Source organism: Gopherus flavomarginatus, chromosome 17 (genome assembly GCF_025201925.1).
Source record: "Gopherus flavomarginatus isolate rGopFla2 chromosome 17, rGopFla2.mat.asm, whole genome shotgun sequence".
NCBI classification, from domain to species: Eukaryota; Metazoa; Chordata; order Testudines; family Testudinidae; genus Gopherus; species Gopherus flavomarginatus.
In genome coordinates, this window is record NC_066633.1 from 16589990 (window position 1) to 16608535 (window position 18546).

Sequence of the window (18546 nt, forward strand, 5' to 3'; positions counted from 1 at the left end):
GGTGCCGATGTCCCCATCGGCTCTGTGACATGACCAAAAGGTGCCAAGGGCACAACAGAGGATGAGCCAGTAGACACCATAGCAATGGAGAATTCCTGAATCATGAAGAGTCCGGGATTGAGAGACAAAGTAGGTCTGATGCTCCCTCGTATGCTACTGGCGTGGTGCCGATTTTGTCAGTACTGGACTCAATGGACGCCCATGACCACAACCAGAGTTGACAGGATGGGCCTTGGCTGCCCTTGGTGCTGGGCCAGGGAGCGGTTGGACAGAACTGCTCCATTCCACATGCCAGTGCTGGTCAGCACTTCTCTTAGAAGAGGAGGAGGAGGAGTCTCCCTGAGCCCTGGACTGGTCCTGGTTCATTTTATGGGACCTTTTCCTCGCTGACCAAAGGAGGATGAACAACCCTTTTCCTCTTGGGGCAAACACCAGAGCCTGAATGCAGAGCAGCATCACCTGCCAGGTCCAAAGGCGACTGCCGATCAGATGAGGGCCTCAGTGCTGCAGCCTCTGTCTTTAATGTATCCCTCCCCAAGACACAGCAAGTACCTCACGTGGGAGTCGCTGCTAGGGATGCCCCCCTACACAATGAACAACTAGTGAGGCCATCAAACAAGTCAGCCAACTACTCTAGCTAAAATTAAACTAACACTTAACTAAACCTAAACTTAACTTAACTATCCTAAACTAACCTAACACTTAACTAAACTCCTACTATTATATACAAGCAACAGTTCTCATGAACTGAGATGAAATTTTGAGGTGTAGACAACACATAGATCTTCGACTCTTGGCCATGGGCAGTGAGAAGGAACTCAGGGGGTTAGGGAAGCACCATCCTTATATGGCTAGGGTAGGGGCTATGGCTGCAGGGTGTGATCGCTTCCACTATGGGTAAAGTTCTTTGGCTCTGGTGCACAGAGTGCGCACACCCACGCAGAATACATGGCTGCGTCTACTCAAAGAAGAACTTGTCTTTTACCATGTGAAAGTATACCACACAACCTCTACACAGGAGGAGGCCCTGTGGTCTAGTATTTAGTGTGGAAGTCAGGAGACCTGAGTTTCGTTCCAAGCTCTGCTACCTTGGGCAAGTCACTTCCCTTCAGTGTACCCACCTGTAAAACTGGAGTAATGCTTACTGATGGCACAGGGGTGCTGAGAGTATTATGAGTGCTTGGGATTCTCAGTTAGGTGCTAGTGGAAGGCTCAGAGGAGCAAAGACATTCGTAAGGATAATGCACTGGCATAGAACTCAGGAAGCTTGGGTCTAATCCTGGCTCTTCTATAGCCCCTCTGTGTGACATTGGATGAGTCACATGGCCCATACCCCAAATGGTATTTATAACCCCAAATTCCACTGAAATCATTGGCCCTAAAAACCTTTGCGGATCTGAGCCTTAATCCCTCTGTGTTTTAGTTTCTTCCTCGGTAAATGGGGACAACGCTTCCCTGCCTCACAAAGGGGCTGTGAAGATAAGTTTGTGGAGTGCTCAGACAACACAGTGGCGGGGGTCAAGTCAGCACCAAGACACACACAGAGGTGCCCAGTTCTGCTTTTACACAAAATATGTCAAGACTTCTACAACTGTTCAAGGAAGCAGCCAATAGACATTTCATACTTCCTGATAATCATTAATTGCTAATGGCACATACGACTAAAAAACCAGAACCAAGCCTTAGACTGCCTTGATTTGCTCAAAAATGGGCTGAGAGTCAATGGGGAGGTTTGTTAACTTTCATTATATTAGGGCAGACAGCTGAGTGTGTGATGAAACCAGGAGAGTTCAATATGTTTTTTAGGTTTCATTGGAAATGCTTTCCATGGCTCTAGATCTGACAGGATGCTTATTCAGATACAATGGGTAGGAGATGCTAATAATGCCTTGATTTCAACTGTTTGCTGGGTGGGGAAGGGCCTTGATGCATAAGTTCTTCATAGGCAGGATGAGTTCAGTGCCAAGAAAACCTGTCTGGCAGGGTTCATCAACACAGTTTCCTTTAGGAGGCAAAACTTTGGCTTGGAGGGGCCACTTGGTGGGTTTTGACTATCAGCGGCCATTTTTCCTGTTGTATTCAGCGCCAGGGTGAGGTTGACGTGTGTCCAGTTTTTGAACTCAGAAAATAATTCAGACTGGGAATTCCAATGAAGCCTAAAGGTATTAGCCCCCCAATTCCTATTGTACTTCAATGACAGTTGGGTGCCTAACTCCGTAAGCCACTTTGAAACCTGCCAATCTCAGTATTTTAAAAGTCCTCATCTCCAGTTCTCCTTCCTCCCACCATTTCCCAGTCACTCCTGCTCCAGTTCCACATCTGGGTTGTTCTGGCTCCCTTTCTTTTTCCTAATGTTTATCTCTTCTCCAAGGTTCGGGGAGAGGGGGTGCCCTGGACTTTCACAGAGTTCAATTTTTAGTCAGACAGAGCAATCTTAAACCCCTTCAAAATCAAGGCAAACAATTGGAGGCTTTTGACTGTCCAGTGATGACTCGCCAAATCCTGAGAATGCCCAAGTGTAGGGAATCAGGCCTGTTTAGTAGCCAAGAATTGTCCACCTTAGTTAGACACTGTAAGGTTCGTCCAATCATCAGCTGTCATTGAGCACTGCTCTGCACTAGAAAAATGACCTTTTCTTGCCAATAGGTGTCAGAACTGGTACGGCTGAAGACCATTTAACTGCAAATAAAGACAAGGCCAAATCGGATTTGGCCATTCCTCAGAAACAGAGATTTAAAATCAATTCATCTGCACTCATTGTTACCACCCACCCTAGGAAACCAATCTGGATGGGCTTAGTTAATTAACTCTAATGCTCACGTCGCAGGCTTTGATGCAGTGTATCAGCGCTGGGTGCGGATACCACTTGAGTCCTGCTGTGCAGACAACGCTCTGGAGAAGGAGAGAAAAAGAAATGGGCTAAGACAAAGAAATCACTGTGCACAAAGCGAATGTACTTGCATATATGCCCCCAACCCCACCAAACTCTCCCAAGTAGTTCCGTTCCTAACACCTCTTGTATTTTCAGGATCTGACAGTCCTCCAAGTATTTACAAGACGTGCTGGACTTGACACTTGCAACAACAGAATGTTTGGGATTAAAGTAATATTTAAGGTTCTCCTGAAATGTCATGTTCAATATTTCACTCATGGTGGGTAGATGTGGCAGGGAAAGGGAAATGTAGCATCCAGGCTCTAGCTCTGTGAAGTGTAAGGGAGACATTTCAGAATGGCTTTAGGGGGCTTCTTTACGCCACCTAGGGTGACCAGACAGCAAATGTGAAAAATCAGGACAGGAGGCGGGGGTAATAGGAGCCTATATAAGAAAAAGACCCAAAAATCAGGACTGTCCCTATAAAATCGGGACATCTGGTCACCCTACTGCCACCAGGCACCACTTTTTATGGCTGCCTATCCTCCCCATGCTGCATGAGGAGATTGCTGGGGCGAGTGCTGGGGGTGGAAAAAAGCGCTTATGGAAAAAAGTATTTTAGAATTGAATAAAAAATGGAAACCTTTCTATAAGCCTTTTGTATCCTCATATAGATTTTAAATAGCACTGTATCCCCACAAGACCACTCAAAATAACCATAAAAAAGACTATATCCGCTATTACATTTAAAGGCATTTCAATAGAACCCTATTGATTCCAGCTTCATCAAACATTACATGACTTTTCCATAAGGCAAAGCTGGGAAGGACGAGTCATGGTCAAAATACAGATATTAAAAAAAAAGTCTTCAAACTCCATAGGTCTGCAGAAGGGAGTGGAAGAGCTCATGAGAGCAGGTCTATTTCTGGTGACACTCTCACTTCGAGTCCCCAGTTGTCACAGAGATATTGCCTTTATTAGGAAAAAAGGTACATTCTTACCTCATGTTAACTAAGACATGGTAACTAACATGAGGTACAATCCCAGTGAAGACATGAGGCCTTCCCCATAGTCTTTACCTTGACCTGCTAATTTGTGTAAAACTACAATCTGCCTTGTCTTCACTTGGGTTTTACCTCACTTGGATTAGTTACCACGTCTCAGAAACCATGAGGTAAGAACACGCCTTTTTTCCCTAGTGGAGGTACAGACGGCATGGTAATGGTACCCACAAACATGGAAGCTAAAGGAAAAAGAAGATTAAGTCAAACTCTTTCAAATATCAAGAAATGGTTGAGGGTTTGGATAGACTTTGGGTGGAGAGGAGAGGAGGGAAAGTCCAGAGGAACCAAAGAGGATTATTATTTTATCTAAACCAAATCTTCCCTACCTAAGAAAGACCCTACCAGAAGCGAGCTTAGTAAGGAGTACTGCCTAGACTGCATGACTGCTATCTCTATGCTGCCTTCTGATCCCCACCCTCCCTGAACGTCCATCCGTCACAACACTCATTTCAGAAGGTCCATTTCCTTTACAGAGGAGGGAACAATCACATTAAGATAACAACAGTGACACAACGGCTGGTTTTGTGAGGCGTGCCAAGGGGCATTTGCCAAACAGTTGGAGTTGTGGTAGAAGCTTAGGAAAGAAAGGAATTAACATTTAGAAGGGACTGTGGAATGAGCCATCCCTTCCCCTATTTATCTGAGGCCTAATTTAATCCGTCTGCAGGGGAACCTCAGCATGTTTGTACAGTTTCTGTCATTTGAGGCTTACCTGATGTGCGCTAGGAAAAAGGACTTTTATACTATCAGCACAGGGCTGTTTATCTTTCCGACATCCTCGGATTTTCCACTATTAGTCAGGCCTGGCCTGCCCCACCTGTCTCACAACAGGGCCTGTCTATGTGAGAGGGGAAGAGGCTGGGGAAGCTGACGGGGAGGAGGGAGAAACCAATGTTGTTTATCCCATCAGCGAGGGAGACCACAAGGTGCAGGGGCCCCACAGCATCCAGTTTGCTCCCAATGAGCTCTTGACAGACATCTGGAAATTTCAAGGCTGCCACAAACGGTAAGACATTTTTTTCCCCTTTTATTTACTGTGCTTCAGGGCAAAAACATAAAAGATGGGGCATTGGGGAGAGGCAAGGACCGGCTCCAGGAGCTTTTGAACCCAGGGCTAAACTGAAGAAGAACTGAAGAAAAATACAGGCCTTTCCCTTCTCCATGCCCAGACCCATCCAAATAATGTGAGAAAAATAACTGCGTTTCCAAAAAACTTCCTCTGCTCCCTGGGGCACCAACATTACTACAAGAAAACAAAAAAAACATTTGCTGCCAATATACGTGACTGAGTATGTGAATTGGGAGCTGGAGAACGGGACTGGCCTGACAGTCCTGGAAAGGGAAGGACTGTGTTTATCCACAGAAGAGGTCAAGCACTCGCAGCAGCAGGGCAAGCACCCAATCACCATGTCTTGTTGATATGCACCAGCCCTGACTGGGAGAGTCCTCTTCCCGGCCCCTTCAGTCCTCTGTTTCTCTGCTGAGACTGACAGTTAATTCAGCCTAAGAACTGCCCTAACAGCACCAATCCTATCCCACATGACGGCAGTGAGCAATCATCTAATGGGTCCAACCGCCTGGGCTGGATTCACACCAACTGCTTAGAGGTGATCGACTCCATATCCCATTACACATAGTCTGAGCAAGAAGTCAACTGAAAGGAAGAATTAAAACACTGGCAGTGATAGGACAGTGGATGGTTTCCAGAAAATGCCTCTGGGAAAATGGAGATGGGCTGAAGTGGATGCCCAGTGCGGACAAACTCCACATCTAGGCTCCACCACAGCAAAGGCTGTTGTTCATCTACAGTTGCTCAAACTTTGCAAAACTGAGTTTCATATGAACAATTTGCCAGGAGCATCTAATTGCATAAAAACAAAGATACTACTTAAAATCCCAAATCAATGCACGCTGCCATAATACCTGTTTACTGTGCTTTAGTGGGAGAACAACAACTCTAGTAAAGACTTAACATAGCCCACCACTCAAGTGGACAGACAAGACTGGGGTGCTTCAGGGAGGTGGCATTTAAATAAAGGGGGAGGAAACTTGTTCTTAGTAAGTTTGGAGAAGCCTCTTCTTCAGAAAGGCTGTTGCCAAGTAAGGTGGGTTCTCTGTAGAGGATCTATTGGTTAATTTCGCTGAGCTCACCAGTAGAGCCAGGAGAAAAATGGATTTGTCAGTTCACTGGCAATTCTGAAAAACTTTTAAAAAATCATTCTGGTCAATCTGAATTTTTTTTTGGAAAATTTTGATGAAATGACAAGTCAGAAAAAAATCATTTCAGATTGACCAAAACATTTCATTCAACCAGACTGACATGTTTCAACCATTATAAAACATTTTACATTAAAAAATAGGATTAAAGGAAATTTCCGAACAAAAAGTAATTCAGAATGGAAAAGTCAAAACCTTTTGATTTGAGGGGAATTTTTTTTCCATTGTTTTTTGACCAAAACAATTAAGCGAAGACGACATGAATTTGTGAAACATGTATGTGTCTCCGAATCTGAAAAAATGAGCGTGAAAATTTCTCCCAGCTCTACTTACCTGCATGAAACCACATCAGCTGTTTGGCTTTTTCTTCTCTCTGTAGCTATATACACAAGGTGATATCCACCCCCTAGCCAATTGGCTAGCAAAATGCCTATGCTCCATGTAAGCCCCAGCTGTTAAATGGTGGATAGGTTTTGTGCTGGCCCTTAGCCTAGGGGGCAGTTTCACCCAGAGGGAGGGAATGCAGCCACTGGCCACATTGCCATATTGTTGAGCCCTGTAGGATGCCTTTGGGCTAATTAGCCCCATATTAAATTAATTAGGACCTGACCAGGGGCTTTTGAGCTGTGACTGGAGGGGAACATGGAGGGTCCATATTACAGTGAGAGGCTTGGGGGAAGGGGTGGGGTTCATGTCATAGCAGCTGCTTTCCCAGCCTTTCTGCTGGCTGGTTTGGGGAGGGGGGGCCCTAAACCCACCCACACTACATTTTTCCCTTCTCCATGTTAGAGAGGGAATGGCCAAGAGAGCAGAGTCTGGGGCAAGGCAAGCGGGGACTGCACCCAGATCTTGAAGAGGGGATGTTGTGTGTGTGTGAAGGGCCATTTTCACCTCCCACAACCCTCCTCACACATGCACAGTCCAAACTCACTCAGAAAGCAGCCAGTGCGTAGCACATACAAAGTCGCTACTTGCCCAAAGCACAGTCCCCCTGCGATCTGCATTGGTTCCAAGTCATTTCCAGATGCTATTGAAGGTGGTGGGTTTAATATGGGGAGCTTTATGTGGGCTCAGTCCTGGTGACTTCAGAGACCAGCTCTCTCCCAGTGTGATACCTTGGCAGAGAGATCATTGGAGCTGCTCCCTCTAACACCTGACGCTGCTAATATGCAGGAGGCTGGGAGCAGAACCCTCTCAGAGAAAGGCCCTCAGCTATGGACTTGGCTTTTCCTGCTTGTTTGCCAAAGTCTGAATTCCCAATGCAAGGCTAGCTTGTTCCCTTCAAGGCTTTTCCTTGTGGGTGAGGCGGGGCGGGAGGAATGGCTTGATGGGAGAGTTCTGTCTGTATGGAAATCTGAGTGGTTTTGATTTGCGGCCACTGCTCCTAACAGTGGTGGCTCTAATGAATACACGGGCACTCGCAGCACTGCATGGGCCGACTGAAGTAAATAAACACAGATATCGAACAGAGGAGGAATAGGAGATCTATCTCTGGAGCCTGGCTTGCAGATGTGACCCAATGGTACTTACGGGGTGGGGACAAGACCAAGGCAAATATACAAGGTTGCCTGGCAAGGCATGAATCTGAGGGCTGCTGAGCTGCAAAAGCAGATAAAAGAGGGGGTCATCAGGGAGGCATATGTCACTGGAATGGCTTGGGGCTCATGTCAGTGCCCAGGAATGAGCTAAGGTTACAGTCATTATCATAATACAAAGGTACATAGGTTATGACTGCGCTGGGCAATTCCATTCTCCCTATGGCCCATGAAGGAAGGGGACGTACCGAGGAATTCACAGATTCAGCTTCCAAGGCCAGATGAGTCACCATGACCATCGAGCCCGACCCCCTGCATGCACAAAGCACAGAACTTGTCCCAGAAGCTGGAGAAAAGCACATCTTTCAGAAAAATATTAAATCTTGTTTGAGTGTGTGTCTGCACTACACACAAAGGCTGGCTCTCTGGGATCCAGGCTTGTGGACTAGGGGTTTCCAAGGCCATGCTCGAGCATCCACGCAGCACTGTAAACCTTGGTTTACAATTGCTAGGCCTGGATCTCACAGCTGTCCTACCATGTCCATGCTGCACCGTGAAGACTCTGGTCTGCAGCCTGCTCTGCGTCCACACTGCAAAATGACAGGGCTGGACTCAAGTCACAGCAGGATTCGGGCTCTGACCCACCCCCACAGCAAGGTCCTTGGACCCGGGTCTTGAGTGCTTGCTGACCTTAGTTAGACTGATTTGTGGGTAGACGGAAAAGGTGCTTTGGGTCAAACCTAAGTCAGAGCCTGGGCTTAGTTTGAGAGTCTGTCTGCACTGCAAAGACCCCAAGGGATGGTCTGGCCACGACTCCCTGGGTAAACCATTCCAGTGTTTCACAGCAGGTGGGGTTTGGAGAGGGAAGTGAATGTGTCATTTTCTTTTTTTTTTTTTTTTCCTCTTCAAATTTTGGAACTGATCAGAAATGATCAAACTCTGAGCACAGACCAGCCCCAGGGCCGAACACAAACACTGCTCGCTTGCAAAAGTTACCCCTTCCTTAGCTGCAGGCCTTCCAGAATTACGCAGAGACTAACACTGAGTGATGAGATGGAAAGATGTTTTCTAAGAGCAATCCCCTAGTTGATCCAGCCAGAACCTGCTCTAGAGAGATGCTCCATCCTCTCCGTTTCCAAAGAGGTCTGTTTGTTGAAGTGGATTAATTTTCACTTGGTACTCACAATATCCTACCCACCTTTTAACATAGTTTTAGAAACTCAACCCTTTAATCTGCTATTTACAAACCAATCCTTTTTAGTGTGTGTGTGGGTCAAACTCCTAACCAGTCACAATCTAAAGATCTTTGTTGTAGAGGCAAAATTAACCCAGATTTTCCACTGTGCTCCTGGAAACCATCAATCCTCCCCCCCACCCCAAATCTCACTCCCCTATTCTCCCACTTTACTACCACTTTTCCCCTTGCTGCATAATGAGCCCTCCAGAGACCCTGAAGCATCCACACTGCATTGTAAAGCTAGGCTTACAATTGCCCATTACAGCTCCCTCCGAGTCCTGGCATCAATAAATGAGGGCAGGGCAGCAGAGATTGGGAGGGAAGCTGTGGTTTTATTTCATCATGAATTACAAAACCTCTTTGAACTCCAGAGCTCAGGACACAGCCAGTGAGAAATAGCCTCTAATACAGAGAGAAGGTTTTTACAGATATGTATTTCACACCAGCAATTCGGCAAAGCCTAGGCTGGGGCAGTAATGGAATCAGAAAGTATGGAGTGAATAAAGAGATCAGAGGGACAGCCTGTGATTGTGATAGGAGCGGCTCTATCGTTCTGTCTGCCTGTTTGTGTGCCGCACACAAGCACAGCACGGCCAGGATTTTCAGAAGGGCTCAGCACCCACACTCAGGGCCAAATTTTCAAAGATGCTACATGTAGGCACCTAAAAAGACGGATTGTCAAATATGCTCAGTATGGTGGTTGTCTGGTGGGTGCTTAGCCCTTGTGAAAATCTGGCCCTGGACATGTAAAATGCAGGGCTAGATTTCCCACAGAGCTCAGGGCCAGACTTTCAAGTACTCAGCACCTGCTACAGGGGAGACATTGAAAAAAAAAAAGGTTTCCAATTTAGGCATGAAAAAGGGGCCAGATTTTCAAAAATGCTCTGCACCCACCCTGCACCCCAGGTGCTAAGTGCTTTTGAAAAACTGGCACACAGAGTGAATTTCTGTGTTTATGCCTGCACTAACCTGTATAAGCGAGAGTGTGTATGTAAGTGCCTATTTACGTGGGTTTCTATGCAGGAGCTTATATTTATGTATGAATGCATAGCATGAGTGTGGTTTTGGACGAATGTGTGTACTTGTTTGTCTAACCTACACAAGTGCATATGTGTGTGTGTTTCCAATGGTGGTTGAATGTGTGTATAAAAGTGCACTATTTGGGTAGGTGTGTTTATGGGTGACTGTAAATATGTATTTGTGTACATCTGTGTTTATTTGTGTATGTGCATCTGCAGGTACATGCTTATAAGTGTGCCAGCCAGTGTCCACCTGTGTGTGTTTTCATGGGTACATACAAGTGCGTGTGCATGATATGAGTGTTTGGCCTGTGAGTGGATCTGAGTGTGTGCCTTTGCAGAGTGCAGAAGGAGAGAGCGGTGACCTCTGAAATGGATGCTGTGCTGAGGAGACAGATGTCTGTCACATGGGGACGTAGAAGAATCAGTTGCCTCAGCCAATTTGGGAAATTATATACGCATCATATCAGGTTCTTCTGCTGCCTGAACACAGACAGGTCCCCACCACCCAATGTGCACAGAAAACCGAAGAGTAGTAAGAATTTAAAACCTGCCCTGTGCAGTTTTTCTTGTTCCCCTTTGCTTTCTCCTACAGTAGGTACATAAGTGCATTGTCTGCATTCCCCACAGTGCTGGTGCAAGGGTGAAAGTCCCACCAGATCAGAACTGTTAGGAGCTGCGTGGATCAGAGAGCAAGGACGTGGTCCCTTTAACTCAAGGTGGAAATGCCTAGAGGATGTTACACTGGGAAACTGCAGAGTTAAATGGGCCCTGCTAGAGCAAAGTAAAGGGGCCAAGGGGTAAACAAGAATCAGATTTGGAGCCCCTACTGATGACAACCTTCTCCAAAGAGGGAAGATGTCTCACCACACAGATGGGTATGAAATATTACCACTACTCGGACAGCGCTATCCCCTACATCCTTAAATTCTGCTTTGTGGGTCAAGTTGATTATTCACCTACTCTGGAGGAACATGAAAGTCGGCGGGCCTGGGGAGGGGTATTTAATAACATCCACCACCACTGACCTTCACTCGTTGAGGGTTCATCCAGTGCTGGATGTCTTGTATGGTCTCATTCACATGCAGCAGGATAGGCTCGTTGTGATCTGGACATGAGGTGGTGCATTCGGCTCCTTCATGGCACATGCAGAGGGGAACGAAGGAAGAAAGCAAACACCATGTCACTTTCCTCCCATCATTTCAATTATCTGAATACCCTCCATCTCCCTACTCTGCAGAATGATTACTACAGACAACCATAATGGAGCTCTTCACCTCCACGCCCCTTGCAACCTCCTGGGATTTACACTGTGAGAGGATTCTGACCACACTCCACAGCTTGTGACCCTAGGACCAGAGGGGGAGGGAGATATGCATAAGGGCTTGCTTCTTAAGGTGACCAATAGATTACAATATCAAAATATCACTGTGGCTACTAATCCATGGATCAAATGGAGGATTTATTCACTTCCTGAAGCAATCACTGAGAGGCAGAGACATTGAAGGCAGTTCCATTTCAAGAGCTCTTTCCGCAGCCGTGAAGCGACTGAGCAGAGGCCAACAAACTCCTCTTGCTTCTAACATGGACAACTAGCCAATAGTCTGATTTCCCCAAATTAGAAGACCCTGAAATAATGGAGAGCACGTCTAATGACGTTGCAGGCTGGTTATCACCTAAGCCTCATGCTAAACAAGAAGTAAGAGGAGAGGCAATGATCAATTTGTTCACGTGTAAACTGGTATTTTCTCTGATTAACTGCCATGCCCTGTGGGAATCCTACCCTTGTTAAAACACACTGCGGTGCTCTGCAGTAATGTGGTGACACGACCATAAGCCCTAGCATGTTGGACTATTACCATTTCCCCCTTAGCAAATCGCTGCTGAGAGGGGCAGCTGCTGCAACCCTGTCATTAGGAATTCTGCACTCCAATCAGAATGAGGGGGACTTCATCTGTGGAGTGGTTTGGATGGCTGTGCCTTTGGCTCAAAAGTCACCACAGCCAGGAGGAGCAGATTAGATGTTTGTGGAGAAAAGGAAAGGTGTTAGGGTCACACTGACCCTGGCTGGGTACAATTTTTCCCCCAGCCACCTCTGTCTTTTTTTTCCTTGTTCTCATGTGGAGGAGCCAGTTGGAACAAAGCAGGAGCCAGTTAGTTTAATTAGGGAGGGTTTGTTTCTGTTTTACGTCTCTCGTCTGAGCGGTAGTGACTCCACTGATTTGACTGGATATCTGCCAAGTTTGGCTAGGCCCCTGAGTGGAAGGAAAAGATCCTCTTTTGGGGAACATCCAGATGACTTCCAAAATACATAACCTGCTCCTGAGAAGTGCTGATGTGAGACACTCACAAAGTGTGTGTCAATTTCTCCAGCTAGTGGCTGTTCCACTAGACCAGGGGTTCTCAGCCTTTTCCTTTTTGAGGCCTCTCCTCCCCAGCAATTGTTTTTCTGCATATAAAAGCCAGGGCTGGCGTGAGAGGGTAGCAAGCATGGCAGTTGCCTGGCACCCCACACCACAGAGGGCACCACAAAGCTAAGTTGCTTGGGCTTTGGTTTCAGCCCCAGGCTGCAGTCTGGTGCAACACGACTTTGGCTTTCTGCCTGAGTCCTTGGGAGTCTAACGCTGGCCATGCTTGGCAGACCCCCTGAAACCTGCTCGCGGTCTCTCAGGGGGCCCAGGGCCACTGGTTGAGAACCACTGCACTAGAGAACAACAGACTTCAGATGCTACCCTAAGAGTTACCCCTTTAGCTGAAAAGGTCAAGGTCCAAGGTCCTGGTCCCAAACTAGGAGAGAAGAGGGATAGCTCAGTGGTTTGAGCATTGGCCTGCTAAACCCAAGGTTGTGAGCTCAATCCTTGAGGGTGGACACTTTGGAATCTGGGGCAAAATCAGTACTTGATCCTACTAGTGAAGCCAGGGGACTGGACTCAATGACCTTTCAGGGTCCCTTCCAGTTCTAGGAGATAGGATATCTCCATTAAATTTTTTTTAAATCTATGCTGCAGGTCAGTACTCTGAGATCCCTTGATTCCTACTGAAGCTTTTCTGAGGGTGTGGGGCACACTCAGGATTGGGCTCCAAGGATCTGTCTTCTGGACACGGCTAATGCAAGCTAAACTAACAAGCATCCACTGGAAGGGAGATGAAAAGGGGCAGGAGCACACAAAGAAGGGCTGAAAAGCTGCCTTGCCTCCAGCACAGAGCGATGTTCCCTGGGAACGGGGGAATCAGTATTTCTTCTCTGAAAAAGTGGCAACCCCTGGTAGGTAAGCAAAGGTCACCTCATCTCAAGGGTAAAATGCATTGTCAAATTAAGAGTCGCTGCTGCCTGCTCACAGCTCACTCCACTGTGCTATTTACACTCAAGTAAAGGAGCAGGTCTCAATTGTTTTGATATATGATCCGTAATTGGCACCATTAAAGAGAAGTGATCTCATCCAGGTTGTGTTCCTCTCCCTGGGGACGGGTCTGAAGCAGGCTCCTGGTACCTTACAATGGTTACAATATAATGAGAGATCTGCACAACAGGGAACACTTTCTCCAAGTTCAAAGGGATAGCAGTGGGGGGAGGAGGTTTAGGGAAAGGGGCTGGGGTGGGGGGAAGGAAGGGGCCCAGGGTTTCTCTCCAAGCTGCATCTAATACAGCTCACATTCGAATGCTCCAGTATGGCGAGCGGATGGTGACCTTGGGAAAGGCATGTGCAAACCGGTGTGCAGAATGGTAAATATAGCACGTCCCCCAGCAATCTGAATCTGACCTACAACGGAGCTCAGCACACGCAGCAGTTCAAAGCCTAGCAGCCCACACTGAGTACTTAGGCAGAAATAAGACAGACCTTTCTGAGTGTTCCCAAAGAACGTATTGGTGTCTGGGTTTGTCATTCTTACGGGATACTCAGGCAGGGGTTATAATCTTCATGGGAGGAGGGCTGAATTTCTCACTGACCCGGCCCACTACTGGAATGCCTCCTCCTCCCTGCTGGCTTCCTATCCTTCTGCATCAAAGCTCTGCTCTGCCTAGGCCTGCATCTCTGTCCCTCGCTCCCCTCAGCCCCTTTTGTGTGCCCCATGCTACATCCAATCTCTCTCTGGCCCCATCTACACTAACCATTTTCTTCAGATCTCCAACTGTGGCCACATCACTGGTGCGACCTCACAGTGGTAGAAATGGGGGCAGGAGGTGAGGCACCAGTGTAAACAGAGAACGAATGGCTTTGCCACTGGGTCATGTAGACCTGCTCTGAGCAGGGTTCAGGGACACAGCCAGTCTGTAGTAGCCCTGGTACCCCATCACTATGGGCAGAGCTGCATTAGCGCTAGTGCAATGGTGGGAGATTGCCACAAAGCAATGGAGAAGAGACACCTTGTCTCCTTCTCCCACTCTTGACCTTGTGGTGTTTTCACACGGCGTCTAGGACTGAGGCAGTCTCCTTTAGTATTATTATTTGTATTCTAGTAGCAACTAGGAACCCCAACTGAGATCAAAGCCCCATTGAGTGAAGCACTGACCACAATAAGAAATAGAACCAGCCCTGAAGAGGTTCTCTTCTAAACAGACAAAACAGACAGAGAGTGGGTGGGGAAACAGAGGCACAGCAAGGGTAACTGACTTGCCCAAGGTCACACAGCAAGTCAGTGGCAGAGCTGGGGATGGAACCCAGTCCAGTAACCTATGCACTAGACCTCTTCCAGAAAAGTGCACAAATTATTCCTCATTATTTTGGTGAACCTGTCACCATTACCCACACTCCTATTCTTTCCCCCCATACCTTCTGATTAATTCTTTAAATAAAACATATAGAAGAGTATAAATAAATAAAAAAGCTTGGTGCTAACATGGTAGGTTGGAATCACGCACACGCATGTGCACAAACACAGCAATCACATGATTTCTGTTGTTGAAACCCTTCACCTTTCCCATCCCTCCCCACTCCCTGCCATTGTCTGCTGTCAGGGCTCACAACATGGCTATGTTCTGTCTGAGGCAGATGATAAACTCCCTGGAGTAAGGATCTTGTCTTCCTCCACATCTGTAAAGTGATATAGGTTTCTATGAGTCATAATAACTGATCATATGAGAGTGCGCACGCTGGTAAGTGTTTTTGTGTGCCTTCAGATGCATGGCGCCTGTGGATTTGTGTGTTTGAAAAGAATGTGGTTGGATGGGTGAATTTATATTTGCAGAGGAGTATTTATGCATGGGGGAGTGCACTGGTGCCTTTGTGAATGTGTATGGGTGGGAGAGCATGTTTGTGTGTGTGCGTACGTACGTGTGTGTATTTCTGTATTGGTGTAGGTGAGACTATATGGATGAGAATATCTGTGAGTTTTGTATGTGTGTGTGAACATGGGTAGCTGAGTGGGAATATTTGCCTGTTTGTGTGTGTGTGTGTGGGGGGGGGGGGGTGATTCACCTAAGACCAAGAGGAAATGCATGTGTATTTCTTCACTTATTTTAAAAAGATCATATTGGATTTGTCGATCTTGTAGTTTGATACTGGGAAATGCTCATTAAACTCAGCAGAACAAGGAACGTGGTGGAAGTGGAAATGCTGTGAGGGACTAGGAAGGCAGCATATGTTACCTGGTGTGTGGCATCTGAAAGCTTGATGTTCTCTGCAAATCCTCTAATTAGCTGCTTCCCACTCAGGCAAATTGGTCCCCAAAACACGATGACCCAAGGACTCCTGTCTCCTCCCTTTCCCCCCTCCCCACCAGCTGCGGCCATGGCTTGCGCTCATATACCTATTCCATAGCCGTGCGCACAATACAGCTTGAGGTTGCTGTTGAGCTGAGTGGGAAGAGAGCACTGGCCCTGCATCTCCTTGCAGAGGTGAAAGGAACCGCTCCAGGTGCCATCCTTCCGGCAGTGAATCACGTTGTTACCACGACCCTGGGAACGGGAAAAGCAAAATACAGTCAGAAAAGTGACAGAACAAGAATCAGAATTGAATCAAGGGCTGATGTTCTCTGGGAGCTGGGAAGGCCTAAGGGTTGGGCTTTTAGCTTAGCGAGAAAGGGAATTGGCCTTCTTCAAAAGGACAAAGAAAAGACAGACTGTATCCTGCCCTGACAGACAGATGCACACTAACATTTTCTATGTAATGTTATGGCCTGTAACGGATGCTCTCAAAATGGACCCAAGCTAACTAGAATAAGGGAACTATCACCTAATGTTCCCTCTTTCTTGATAATAAGGTGTTTGTGCGGACGGAAGCGAACCTTTTTCTTCTTTCCCTTTTCTAGTTAGTTACATCATCCTCCTATGGAAGAGAACAAAGAGTCCCCTATGCCCATGTGAAGTAGAAACAAAGGCAGGACACTTCTCTGTGAGGTTTAGCTGGGGTAATCTTTAGAGCTTGCCTGCTGTGACTGACAGCAAAGGAAGAGACTGCGATAAAGAAGCACAGAGAGAGAGGTAGAGAAAGAAATCATCTTGTGTGTGTGTGGAAGCGTGTGAGAGTGGGGGAGGGTGCGGGATATGACATATGTCTTATAAAAAGAGACCCTGTGGAATATTGGAGAATGAATGAAAGTCCGCGGGGAAATATCATGCCCTTTTAAAACAACAAAGAAGCGCATAGGGCTTCTTTCATCAGATCTATGCTTGTGGCACCCAGGGAGTTCTACATGAGCTGTTCTGCAGGATCTGCGAGCCCAGCCATTACTGGGGAGACATGGGACATTCTGCACCAGGATATCTTGTGGGGCTGGGTTGTCTAGCTCCCAGCAGTGTTCTGCATTGGATATGTTATGAGATCTGGGCATCTCGCTCCCAATCCCTGGCATGCAAGGGGGGTTTAATGTAATCCATGTATTTGTCAGTCAGAGGGGTGTATTGGACATTCTCTGTGAGCTATCTTGGGGAGAGGGGGTCTATGTGCCTGATGTGAGGTATTTTCAGACAGAGCCATCAGCAGGCGAGGGGGATATTCTCTGGGACCCGCATGCCTCACTCTGCAGGTGCCTGAGGCGTCCCGTGCAGGTTGCATAACAGGATCTGCACACTAAGTCCCCAGCACAGCCCTCGTGTTTTGCTTGTGCTGCTCGTCACTTTTGTTTTGCTCTTGGTTCCAGGAGGAAATTTGTTTTTCTCTTTGACATTCTTATCCTTCCCCGCTGAGCTTGTTGACGAACATGATGTTCAGGGGTGATGCAACTGGTCTTCTCTGCAGGCTACTGGGTTGAATCTTTAGCCCGCTTGTTTGTGTGCTGGAGGATGATAATATCATTTGAATTTTGACTGCCTGGCAGAGACCAGTACCTGTGACTCTCACTGGCCCAAGGGTAACCATGCAAGTTCATGCAAGCATGAAAGTCCAGACTAGTTGAAGAATGTTAGATGAGGGACCGGAACCTCAATTCCCTGCTTTGTTTTGCTGCTCACTGGGTAAGACAGCGCAGCGCACCTACGTACCGGGAATATTTTCCCCTGCAGCAAGAAATTCTTGTGATATGGTGGGAAGAGAAGGGATTTGAGTGGAAGAAACTCTATTTCCCCAGACTCCTTTGTGAACAAATAATCCAAATTAGACGTGGAGAAGATCTATTGGAACATGTTGTCCATACTCTCTAAGATTTGTACCTATAGCACGTTATGGCATTTCCTATGGCTGCAGCCCAGCCTCTAAGCAGTATAAGAAATGTCCCTTAAAATCCTTGCTTCTTTCTTTCCTGTGACATTGCAACTGCAAGCTATAAACGGTCTGAATCTGATGCTGTGACAGTGAACTAAAGATTTCACGCAGGCTACAAGGTTCTGTTTGCCTTCTCGGGGCATTAAGGTACTGTAAGAGGTAGCAGGAGAAGCATCTGGTACTGACTACTGTCAAAGACAGGGTACTAGGTTCAATTTAGTCCAGCAACTCCTACCTCATGTTTGTGGTGGTAACTTTTCTCAGGTTTGCAGAGACAGCTTAGATCTGTTTTTCATTTGGTGTGTACACAGTAGCTAGAGAAGGAAGAGATTCTTTGCACTTGTGTGAGTATTTATGTGTACCTGCTTAAACAGTCACCGCACCCCTGATGGTCAGTCCGTTACAGACTGAGATATCATGAGTGTAGAAAGCTTTGCGCTAGATCCTCAAGTGAGTTACACCCCTTTGCCCAACTCAGGTAGAAAATTCCAGCAGTGAACTCTCCTGGTGGAGAACTCTGCTGAATGTTACTTTGTCTCTGCATCTCCCAACCCATAGCTGGCAGAGGGGCCATGCTAGGGCAGGAAAGCTGTGCTGTGCTATGCTGATTCTCCACTGGCCTACAGTCCATTAAGGACTCTACATCAGTGGTGCAACTTAGCGTTGACCGACAGCAGCTCTAAGGGTACATTTCCACAGGGATCAAAAACCCGTGACTGGCTCGGATCAGCTGACTTTGGCTTGCTGGGCTCAGGCTCTGGCACTGAAAAATTGCTGTGTAGTTCAGGCTCAGGATAGACCCTGCGAGGGTAAACGGTCCTGAACGTCTATACAGTGAGATTTAGCCCCGCAGCCCAAACCCTGTGAGCCTGAGTCAGCTGACCCAGGCCAGCCACAGCAATGCTGCGAGTCTTTTATCCCTGTTCAGACATACCCTAAGTGTCACGAGGGCTGGGGTGTCA

General features: G+C 47.1%; 1 protein-coding gene across 1 annotated transcript in view; it reads right to left on the bottom strand.

Annotated features, from left to right (window-relative positions):
* PAPPA (pappalysin 1) overlaps positions 1 to 18546 on the bottom strand; it is a 217316-nt gene that overhangs the window by 22090 nt on the left and 176680 nt on the right. Inside the window, exons 18-20 of the mRNA XM_050926896.1 lie at positions 15693 to 15840; positions 10973 to 11079; positions 2821 to 2892 (exon numbers count right to left, since the gene is read on the bottom strand). Of these exons, the coding sequence (XP_050782853.1) occupies positions 2821 to 2892; positions 10973 to 11079; positions 15693 to 15840 (327 nt within the window). The remainder of the gene's footprint in view (positions 1 to 2820; positions 2893 to 10972; positions 11080 to 15692; positions 15841 to 18546) is intronic.